The sequence below is a fragment of the Hyperolius riggenbachi genome, chromosome 1 (genome assembly GCF_040937935.1).
Source record: "Hyperolius riggenbachi isolate aHypRig1 chromosome 1, aHypRig1.pri, whole genome shotgun sequence".
Taxonomy (NCBI): Eukaryota; Metazoa; Chordata; class Amphibia; order Anura; family Hyperoliidae; genus Hyperolius; species Hyperolius riggenbachi.
In genome coordinates this window covers 432,105,177-432,117,648 of record NC_090646.1, presented here as the reverse complement: position 1 = coordinate 432,117,648, position 12,472 = coordinate 432,105,177, and the positions used below count along the sequence as shown (strand labels likewise).

Here is a 12,472-nt window from a genome sequence, read left to right as displayed (position 1 = left end):
CATCTATTCTCACACTAACCTTCCCTGCATCTGCTCTCACACTAACCTTCCCTGCATCTATTCTCACACTAACCTTCCCTACATCTGTTCTCACACTAACCTTCCCTGCATCTATTCTCACACTAACCTTCCCTGCATCTATTCTCACACTAACCTTCCCTACATCTATTCTCACACTAACCTTCCCTGCATCTATTCTCACACTAACCTTCCCTGCATCTATTCTCACTCTAACCTTCCCTGCATCTATCTATTCTCACACTAACCTTCCCTGCATCTATTCTCACACTAACCTTCCCTATATCTAGTCTCATACTTACCTTCACTGCATCTATTCTCACACTAACCTTCCCTGCATATATTCTCACACTAACCTTCCCCTGCATCTATTCTCACACTAACCTTCCCTGCATCTGCTCTCACACTAACCTTCCCTGCATCTATTCTCACACTAACCTTCCCTACATCTGTTCTCACACTAACCTTCCCTGCATCTATTCTCACACTAACCTTCCCTGCATCTATTCTCACACTAACCTTCCCTGCATCTATTCTCACACTAACCTTCCCTGCATCTATTCTCACACTAACCTTCCCTGCATCTATTCTCACACTAACCTTCCCTACATCTGTTCTCACACTAACCTTCCCTGCATCTATTCTCACACTAACCTTCCCTGCATCTATTCTCACTCTAACCTTCCCTGCATCTATCTATTCTCACACTAACCTTCCCTGCATCTATTCTCACACTAACCTTCCCTATATCTATTCTCACACTAACCTTCCCTGCATCTATTCTCACACTAACCTTCCCTGCATCTATTCTCACACTAACCTTCCCTACATCTATTCTCACACTAACCTTCCCTGCATCTATTCTCACACTAACCTTCCCTGCATCTATTCTCACTCTAACCTTCCCTGCATCTATCTATTCTCACACTAACCTTCCCTGCATCTATTCTCACACTAACCTTCCCTATATCTAGTCTCATACTTACCTTCACTGCATCTATTCTCACACTAACCTTCCCTGCATATATTCTCACACTAACCTTCCCCTGCATCTATTCTCACACTAACCTTCCCTGCATCTGCTCTCACACTAACCTTCCCTGCATCTATTCTCACACTAACCTTCCCTACATCTGTTCTCACACTAACCTTCCCTGCATCTATTCTCACACTAACCTTCCCTGCATCTATTCTCACACTAACCTTCCCTATATCTATTCTCACACTAACCTTCCCTGCATCTATTCTCACACTAACCTTCCCTGCATCTATTCTCACACTAACCTTCCCTGCATCTATTCTCACACTAACCTTCCCTGCATCTATTCTCACACTTACCTTCACTGCATCTATTCTCACACTAACCTTCCCTGCATCTGGTCTCGAACTAACCTTCCCTGAATCTATTCTCACACTAACCTTCCCTGCATCTATTCTCACACTAACCTTCCCTATATCTAGTCTCATACTTACCTTCACTGCATCTATTCTCACACTAACCTTCCCTGCATCTATTCTCATACTAACCTTCCCTATATCTAGTCTCATACTTACCTTCACTGCATCTATTCTCACACTAACCTTCCCTGCATCTGGTCTCGAACTAACCTTCCCTGAATCTATTCTCACACTAACCTTCCCTGCATCTATTCTCACACTAACCTTCCCTATATCTAGTCTCATACTTACCTTCACTGCATCTATTCTCACACTACCCTTCCCTGCATCTATTCTCACACTAACCTTCCCTGCATATATTCTCACACTAACCTTCCCCTGCATCTATTCTCACACTAACCTTCCCTGCATCTGCTCTCACACTAACCTTCCCTGCATCTATTCTCACACTAACCTTCCCTACATCTGTTCTCACACTAACCTTCCCTGCATCTATTCTCACACTAACCTTCCCTGCATCTGCTCTCACACTAACCTTCCCTGCATCTGCTCTCACACTAACCTTCCCTACATCTGTTCTCACACTAACCTTCCCTGCATCTATTCTCACACTAACCTTCCCTGCATCTATTCTCACACTAACCTTCCCTGCATCTATCTATTCTCACACTAACCTTCCCTGCATCTATCTATTCTCACACTAACCTTCCCTGCATCTATTCTCACACTAACCTTCCCTGCATCTATTCTCACACTAACCTTCCCTGCATCTATTCTCACACTAACCTTCCCTATATCTATTCTCACACTAACCTTCCCTGCATCTATTCTCACACTAACCTTCCCTGCATCTATTCTCACACTAACCTTCCCTGCATCTATTCTCACACTAACCTTCCCTGCATCTATTCTCACACTAACCTTCCCTGCATCTATTCTCACACTAACCTTCCCTGCATCTATTCTCACACTAACCTTCCCTGCATCTATTCTCATACTAACCTTCCCTATATCTAGTCTCATACTTACCTTCACTGCATCTATTCTCACACTAACCTTCCCTGCATCTATTCTCACACTAACCTTCCCTATATCTATTCTCACACTAACCTTCCCTGCATCTATTCTCACACTAACCTTCCCTGCATCTATTCTCACACTAACCTTCCCTGCATCTATTCTCACACTAACCTTCCCTGCATCTATTCTCACACTTACCTTCACTGCATCTATTCTCACACTAACCTTCCCTGCATCTGGTCTCGAACTAACCTTCCCTGAATCTATTCTCACACTAACCTTCCCTGCATCTATTCTCACACTAACCTTCCCTATATCTAGTCTCATACTTACCTTCACTGCATCTATTCTCACACTAACCTTCCCTGCATCTATTCTCATACTAACCTTCCCTATATCTAGTCTCATACTTACCTTCACTGCATCTATTCTCACACTAACCTTCCCTGCATCTGGTCTCGAACTAACCTTCCCTGAATCTATTCTCACACTAACCTTCCCTGCATCTATTCTCACACTAACCTTCCCTATATCTAGTCTCATACTTACCTTCACTGCATCTATTCTCACACTACCCTTCCCTGCATCTATTCTCACACTAACCTTCCCTGCATATATTCTCACACTAACCTTCCCCTGCATCTATTCTCACACTAACCTTCCCTGCATCTGCTCTCACACTAACCTTCCCTGCATCTATTCTCACACTAACCTTCCCTACATCTGTTCTCACACTAACCTTCCCTGCATCTATTCTCACACTAACCTTCCCTGCATCTGCTCTCACACTAACCTTCCCTGCATCTGCTCTCACACTAACCTTCCCTACATCTGTTCTCACACTAACCTTCCCTGCATCTATTCTCACACTAACCTTCCCTGCATCTATTCTCACACTAACCTTCCCTGCATCTATCTATTCTCACACTAACCTTCCCTGCATCTATCTATTCTCACACTAACCTTCCCTGCATCTATTCTCACACTAACCTTCCCTGCATCTATTCTCACACTAACCTTCCCTGCATCTATTCTCACACTAACCTTCCCTATATCTATTCTCACACTAACCTTCCCTGCATCTATTCTCACACTAACCTTCCCTGCATCTATTCTCACACTAACCTTCCCTGCATCTATTCTCACACTAACCTTCCCTGCATCTATTCTCACACTAACCTTCCCTGCATCTATTCTCACACTAACCTTCCCTATATCTAGTCTCATACTTACCTTCACTGCATCTATTCTCACACTAACCTTCACTGCATCTATTCTCACACTACCCTTCCCTGCATCTATTCTCACACTAACCTTCCCTGCATCTGGTCTCGAACTAACCTTCCCTGAATCTATTCTCACACTAACCTTCCCTGCATCTATTCTCACACTAACCTTCCCTATATCTAGTCTCATACTTACCTTCACTGCATCTATTCTCACACTACCCTTCCCTGCATCTATTCTCACACTAACCTTCCCTGCATATATTCTCACACTAACCTTCCCCTGCATCTATTCTCACACTAACCTTCCCTGCATCTGCTCTCACACTAACCTTCCCTGCATCTATTCTCACACTAACCTTCCCTACATCTGTTCTCACACTAACCTTCCCTGCATCTATTCTCACACTAACCTTCCCTGCATCTGCTCTCACACTAACCTTCCCTGCATCTGCTCTCACACTAACCTTCCCTACATCTGTTCTCACACTAACCTTCCCTGCATCTATTCTCACACTAACCTTCCCTGCATCTATTCTCACACTAACCTTCCCTGCATCTATCTATTCTCACACTAACCTTCCCTGCATCTATCTATTCTCACACTAACCTTCCCTGCATCTATTCTCACACTAACCTTCCCTGCATCTATTCTCACACTAACCTTCCCTGCATCTATTCTCACACTAACCTTCCCTATATCTATTCTCACACTAACCTTCCCTGCATCTATTCTCACACTAACCTTCCCTGCATCTATTCTCACACTAACCTTCCCTGCATCTATTCTCACACTAACCTTCCCTGCATCTATTCTCACACTAACCTTCCCTGCATCTATTCTCACACTAACCTTCCCTGCATCTATTCTCACACTAACCTTCCCTGCATCTATTCTCATACTAACCTTCCCTATATCTAGTCTCATACTTACCTTCACTGCATCTATTCTCACACTAACCTTCCCTGCATCTATTCTCACACTAACCTTCCCTATATCTATTCTCACACTAACCTTCCCTGCATCTATTCTCACACTAACCTTCCCTGCATCTATTCTCACACTAACCTTCCCTGCATCTATTCTCACACTAACCTTCCCTGCATCTATTCTCACACTTACCTTCACTGCATCTATTCTCACACTAACCTTCCCTGCATCTGGTCTCGAACTAACCTTCCCTGAATCTATTCTCACACTAACCTTCCCTGCATCTATTCTCACACTAACCTTCCCTATATCTAGTCTCATACTTACCTTCACTGCATCTATTCTCACACTAACCTTCCCTGCATCTATTCTCATACTAACCTTCCCTATATCTAGTCTCATACTTACCTTCACTGCATCTATTCTCACACTAACCTTCCCTGCATCTGGTCTCGAACTAACCTTCCCTGAATCTATTCTCACACTAACCTTCCCTGCATCTATTCTCACACTAACCTTCCCTATATCTAGTCTCATACTTACCTTCACTGCATCTATTCTCACACTACCCTTCCCTGCATCTATTCTCACACTAACCTTCCCTGCATATATTCTCACACTAACCTTCCCCTGCATCTATTCTCACACTAACCTTCCCTGCATCTGCTCTCACACTAACCTTCCCTGCATCTATTCTCACACTAACCTTCCCTACATCTGTTCTCACACTAACCTTCCCTGCATCTATTCTCACACTAACCTTCCCTGCATCTGCTCTCACACTAACCTTCCCTGCATCTGCTCTCACACTAACCTTCCCTACATCTGTTCTCACACTAACCTTCCCTGCATCTATTCTCACACTAACCTTCCCTGCATCTATTCTCACACTAACCTTCCCTGCATCTATCTATTCTCACACTAACCTTCCCTGCATCTATCTATTCTCACACTAACCTTCCCTGCATCTATTCTCACACTAACCTTCCCTGCATCTATTCTCACACTAACCTTCCCTGCATCTATTCTCACACTAACCTTCCCTATATCTATTCTCACACTAACCTTCCCTGCATCTATTCTCACACTAACCTTCCCTGCATCTATTCTCACACTAACCTTCCCTGCATCTATTCTCACACTAACCTTCCCTGCATCTATTCTCACACTAACCTTCCCTGCATCTATTCTCACACTAACCTTCCCTATATCTAGTCTCATACTTACCTTCACTGCATCTATTCTCACACTAACCTTCCCTGCATCTATTCTCATACTAACCTTCCCTATATCTAGTCTCATACTTACCTTCACTGCATCTATTCTCACACTAACCTTCCCTGCATCTATTCTCACACTAACCTTCCCTGCATCTATTCTCACACTAACCTTCCCTATATCTATTCTCACACTAACCTTCCCTGCATCTATTCTCACACTAACCTTCCCTGCATCTATTCTCACACTAACCTTCCCTGCATCTATTCTCACACTAACCTTCCCTGCATCTATTCTCACACTAACCTTCCATGCATCTATTCTCACACTAACCTTCACTGCATCTATTCTCACACTAACCTTCCCTGCATCTATTCTCATACTAACCTTCCCTATATCTAGTCTCATACTTACCTTCACTGCATCTATTCTCACACTAACCTTCCCTGCATCTATTCTCACACTAACCTTCCCTGCATCTATTCTCACACTAACCTTCCCTGCATCTATTCTCATACTAACCTTCCCCTGCATCTATTCTCACACTAACCTTCCCTGCATCTATCTATTCTCACACTAACCTTCCCCTGCATCTATTCTCACATTAACCTTCCCTATATCTATTCTCACACTAACCTTCCCCTGCATCTATTCTCACACTAACCTTCCCTATATCTAGTCTCACACTAACCTTCCCTGCATCTGGTCTCGAACTAACCTTCCCTGAATCTATTCTCACACTAACATCCCCCTACTTATACCTAACTGTAGCACTATCGTTATCCCCTCCACTGTAGAGTGGATATATTATGATGCTCTACTGCTGTTTTCCCACTGCTATTGTATCCACTACAGAGTTCTGCTCCATCATAGCAGAACCCTGTAGTGCATAAAATACTGTATTTCTTGGACTATAAGACTCACTTTTTCTCCCCCAAAAGTGGTGGAAAAAGTTACTGCGTCCTATAGTCCAAATGCAGGGAGTTCCTGACTTGTGAACGCCTGCCAATATAAATCTCCTACCTGCCAAAATATCGGGGACTCCCTGTACTGTGCCCATGCAGAGAAGGATACAAAGGGGGCACAATCCACAAGATGCCCCTTCAACATGGATGCACCAGGTTTAGTATATATATATTTTCTCCCCGTTTTTTTTGTCCTCTAAACCTTGGTGCGTCTTATGGTCAGGAACGTCTTATAATCCAAAAAATACAGTAGGCATTATGATGCTCTGAGCCGTTACTACAAGATATCGCTGTCACTAATTCTAGATTATAACATGGGCGCCTATGGTGGTGACCAGTCTTCATGGCCGTGATCGTGCCCAAATTAGAGTGTACCTAGGAGCTTCCTGTAGTGTCGTGTACCACTTGCTCATCCTGGTCCCTATCCTCTTTGTAGAACAGAATAGGCTGCTCGGCCAGGAGCCAAGTGACAAAGCTGTATAGAATCAATTCTAAAACTAAAAACTGATCTCTTAAGATTGTTCTGGTGTAATTTAAAGTCTATATCTTTCCTGTGTTGACTGACAAGAGTGGCAATCTTTCATTGACTGTTTGACTATATCTGCGTATCACATGTGCTTAAAGACCTGAAACAACAGTCTGGTTTCCATAAGATTAACAACTTGTAGTTCTAAATATCAGATTGTGGGATTTTCATTCTAGCAATCTCTTCTTATCCTATGCTTACCACCGATCATTTACAAATCCTGTTAAATGATGGTAAAGGAGCTTGCGCTTGCCCTGCATGGCTAATGCGTTTCTTAGCAGTACAAGGACAGAGAGACATTATTCTATACGTTTTCTGTTTTCCCAATTAATGATTAAGCACTTGGCAGAATGCCCCAAATTGCTTAATCATAGAAAGCAGAGAATTCAGGGCTTTTCATGTTCCTAAAGCTTGAGAGTTCTCTTTTCATGTTAAGTGCACCAGTGTATGGAGTGGCCCGTCTTTCTGAAAGTGAATGGTCTGCTGACTTCCTAATATGGATTTCAGCTGTCACCAACCCCTAATTTAGAGCAAGGCGGTTACACAACTGAAAATGTCTGCGGATCTGGAGTCCAGCATCATTAGAAGCAATATCATATGGAAGATTTTAACTGCCACTGCTTTTTCTATTGACAATCACTTTGATGAATTTCCTGATTGATTTTATGCTTTTTGCATTATTATTATTATTTTTTTTTTTTGTGAAGTCTGACAAAATAGCAGTCATAGAAATGTTTTCAAGAGACTATGTTTTACCGTCCTCATATCTGATGTATTCTTAATTGTCCCAACATTTTAACTTGTAGGTGAATGCAAAATCAGCTTATGAAAGTTTGATATCACTCTTCAGGGATGCAAAGGTTTGCCAAGCATCTTTGCAAGCGACACTACATTTGGATGATGGAGGAAATGATTGGCATCCATGCACTCTGCAGCTGATCAGGCATCTTTGTGTGACTTTCCTCCTGCATTCTCCTGAATGCCATGACATCATACATGAGTGTATCTTCAGTGTAAGTATTCCAACTTAATCCATATAATTTTTAAACAATACACACTGTTGGAATGTTCTTATTCCTAAAGTGTAATAATACCCTAGCTAAATCAATATGGAGAATCAATATGGGTCCTCACCTTCAACATCTTTGTCATTGCTCCTTTATGTTTTAAACTTTTTTTTAATGAAAAAAAAGCATAAAAAACACCAATCTTTGGAGTCTGCGCAGGAAGTATGTCAGTACCACCGATATTATGCCCTGTCGACAATGCAACAAATTTCAGGCCAAAATTGGAGGCGTGTATCGATCAGACATGCCAATGTAATATGTCTGACTGTGTAACCGATGATTGTTTCGGGGCCAGTCCGGTCCCCTTTGCCAAGGCATGGGGCAGACAAGCATATACACAAACTTTGTGAAAGCTGTACCTGTAGCCTCAAAAATTACAATCACATACCCAAACAATTACAGACTACCCAGCAAGCTCACGGTGAACCAGAACTCATTGGTGTGTGTAAGGGACTATAAAGGACTAAAAAGCCCTCTTACTAAAATGTTAAGCAAAATGTTAAGGTATTTGCGATTATTCAGGTTGGTGTGAACATATGATGTATCCCACGATGCATCACTGCTGAATATGCAAATTATTATTTGTTGTCCCTGTAAACTAGCCACACCTCCAGAACCGCTGAAATGCAATGATGTGTCAGCTTGTTAATTGTACAGAGCCACAATAATCAATGTTGGGCTCCGCCCATCCCGGGCAGGAACGCTACAAAGGAATCAAATAAAAGTTAATGCCATTCATTTAAACGTATTGGTGATGGTGTATATCACTCATGTGCCACCTCTCACCTCACGTACCAGTGAAGCCGCCCCTGGCCGCTCCTCACCATGTGTACTCGTTGGCTGAGTAAGAGCGGCGTGGTACACGGTGTGGAGGGTTGGAGGAAATGGCAGTGATGGGCTCTTCCACTTGAATTATGGATTTGCTATAGCCTAAGGATCATTGCACCAGCATCCACCCCGTAGAGGCGTGCGGTTCTCTTGATCTGCTATTTCTCCTCTATGCTGCATACAAGGCTCCCGGTCACGTGACATGCATCAGGAGCCGGAGGATGGCCTCATACAGTGTGTGACTGCTGGGAAGAAGACGAAACCTGATGAAGCATGGAACAGGTAAATATTACACTGCTCCCTATGCTACTCTGCAAGGTGGAAGGGAGGAGGAGCAATTACCAAAGACAACTTTAAATGCATTACTGAATGCTGCCAATAGTCTTCAGTAAGTATGCTGTACAAGGCTGTAATGAGAATGCATTCTTTAAAAATGGTTTCCTTTTTTTCTGTATTTATATCCTTGTTTGGTTGCACAGCCTTTGAATTTTGAATATGGCAAGACCCAAACTGAAGGTCAGAGACTGAACACATTGTGAGGAGCCAAATCTTACATTGAGGAGAATAATCGGAAACATGAAAGCTGTTTGTTTTGTGTCCATTGTTTGACTTATTAGCATTTGAAAAATGTACTGCATATTTGTTTGCGGAATATTGAAAGGCATTTGAGGATAATGTTGCTTGTTTCCTCTCTCTCAGATGACTCAGACACAGGAAGCTGCCAGTGAAGTTTCTGACGTACTGGCTCGGACTTTATGCAGACTTGATATTCCTGGAATGGAAAGTCAAAAGATAATCACGATAGCGCGCAGGCTGCTTCATGACTTCTAATAGGCATTAAGGAAAACAGGGCCTAATGTGTCTTGAAACAACAGTGTATACAGTTGCCTGCTTTCCTCTTGGCCAATGGAAATCTGCGGTTTCTTGGCAAACTGTTTTGTCCGTGTCACTTTTTCCCTGTACAAAAATGGAGCTATTTATTTGCAGCGATGGCTCCAGGGAATTGCTTATTTAGAATACAGATGTCAGGAAGTTGTTTGTGTCCAGTTTAAATATTAATGAGTGATTTGGAACTTCCACCAGCAGCATTTGCTTACGAAGTAGTCACCCTGTGGATGAATGGCAAGTAAAATGCAAGAAATGTGTTGCTTTGATTTTTTGATTTTTTTTTTTTTATATAAATATATTCTTATTTCTTATTTTGTGTCTTTTCTTCATTCCTCAATATGTCTAAAGCATTTACTATGTCTTCAATGTGTACCTTTTTTAAGCATAAATAAGCATGTTATTAAGGAAAATAGTTAAGGAAACAAAATATTTATGCTCTATATTTAACCACTTGATGACCCAGCCTTTACCCCCCCTTAAGGACCTGCGCTGTTTTCGCTGATCTGTGCTGGGTGGGCTCTACAGCCCCCAGCACAGATCAAACACCAGGCAGAGCGACCAGATCGCCCCCCTTTTTTCCCCACTAGGGGGATGATGTGCTGGGGGGGTCTGATCGCTCCTGCCTGCGTGTGGCTTGTGTGGGGGGGGGGCACCTCAAAGCCCCCTCCACCGCAGGATTCTCCCTCTCCTCCCTCCCTTCCCCGGAGATCGGAGGCTGCACAGGAACGGATCTGTCCTGTGCAGCCTCTAACAGGCTCCTGCCTGTCATGTGACATTGATCCCCGGCCGCTGATTGGCCGGGGATCGCTGATCTGGTACAACGCTGCTACTGTTAGCAGCGTTGTACAAATGTAAACAAAGCGGATTATTTCCGCTTGTGTTTACATTTAGCCTGCGAGTCGCGATCGGCAGCCTGCAGGCTATTCACGGATAGCCTGCAGCCAGCGACGCAGATGTGCGTCGCTGGTCCTGCAGCTGCCACTTTGCCGACGCGCGTTATAAGTGCGCAGTCGGCAAGTGGTTAAAGTGAACCTGAGAGGAAGAAAAAAAAGTTGTATGCATACCCAGGGCTTCCTCCAGCTCCCTTCACGCTGCTTAGTCCCTCGGCATCCTCCTACCCTGCCTGCAGCCTCTGCAATCCTGCCTGCTAACTTTGGGAGTCGGGGTTTACGGCCAATTCACAAGCCCGGCCACACGTGCACGCCCCATCGTACTCCTGTCACCAGGAGAGTTCTGTGCCTGCACAGGTGCAGAATGTCCCCACACTGTGCCAACTGGCCTAAGTTACTGGGAGCTATAACGAAGGATCCAGGAGGCGGAAGAGGACGGCAAGGCGGCGATCAGGCCCAAGGGGGTTGGAGGAAGCCCCAGGTATCTATGATTTTTTTTATTATTATTATTCATCTCAGGTACACTTTAAGGATCTTGGAAAGATGACAGTATGTTATAGAGATTCCAAACTGACATCCATTTTTCCTGTTACTATTTCCTTTTCTCTACAGAAATGGAAGTAATCCCTTTACCACATGTACACTTATATTACCATTGTGCCATTACTACAGCACCTCATTTACTCCCTATGCAGTTCCTACATTTATTTTTATTTATATATTTTATATTTAACCACTTTACCCCCGCGCGTACGTATTTCTCCGCCCCTTTTTCCATCCTTTAAAAACCAGGGACGGAGAAACACGTACTTTCCGCGTTCCCGACGCTGCCCGCGCTCCCGCTCGTAAACACGCCGCCCGCCGCTAGTAAACACGCCGCCGCCCGCTCGCCCAGAGATCAATGAACGGGAAAATCCATTCCCGTTCGTTGATCTAAGCCCCGCAATGATCAGCTGCTCTCCTATGAGCAGCGCGATCATTGTGAGAAAAAACTCACGTGTCCAGCCTCCTTATTCTTCCTCCAAGCTTCCGGAAGGAAGCTTGGAGGTCGCATTAAAACAAAAAGTTACTGTGGCCATCTTGTGGCCAAATAGTAAACTACACCCTACACATTTTTCACATACAAATAAATGACTTTTACACATAAAATTAACTCATTACCTCCCACACTCCCCTTTTTTTTTTTTTTTTTGTAATTAAAAAAAAATTAAAAAATTTACAATTAAAAAAAATACATAAATAGTTACCTTAGGGACTGAACTTTTTAAATATTTATGTCAAGAGGGTATAACACTGTTACTTTATAAACTATGGGCTTGTAATTAGGGATGGACGCAAAACTGAAAAAAATGCACCTTTATTTCCAAATAAAATATTGGCGCCAAACATTGTGATAGGGACATAATTTAAATGGTTTTATAACCGGGACAAAAGGGCAAATACGTTTCATGGGTTTTAATTACAGTAGCATGCATTATTTAAAAACTATAATGGCCG

General features: G+C 43.1%; 1 protein-coding gene across 5 annotated transcripts in view; it reads left to right on the top strand.

Moving 5' to 3' along the window:
- The window catches only part of FANCC (FA complementation group C), a 335,897-nt gene extending 325,546 nt beyond the window's left edge, over positions 1 to 10,351 (top strand). For all 5 annotated transcript variants that reach the window (XM_068237424.1, XM_068237405.1, XM_068237432.1 and 2 more), the window contains 2 exons: positions 8,109 to 8,315; positions 9,897 to 10,351. In XM_068237424.1, coding sequence (XP_068093525.1) covers positions 8,109 to 8,315; positions 9,897 to 10,028 — 339 coding nt within the window. In that variant the 3' untranslated portion in view covers positions 10,029 to 10,351. The remainder of the gene's footprint in view (positions 1 to 8,108; positions 8,316 to 9,896) is intronic.
- The last annotated feature ends 2,121 nt before the right edge of the window (positions 10,352 to 12,472 follow it).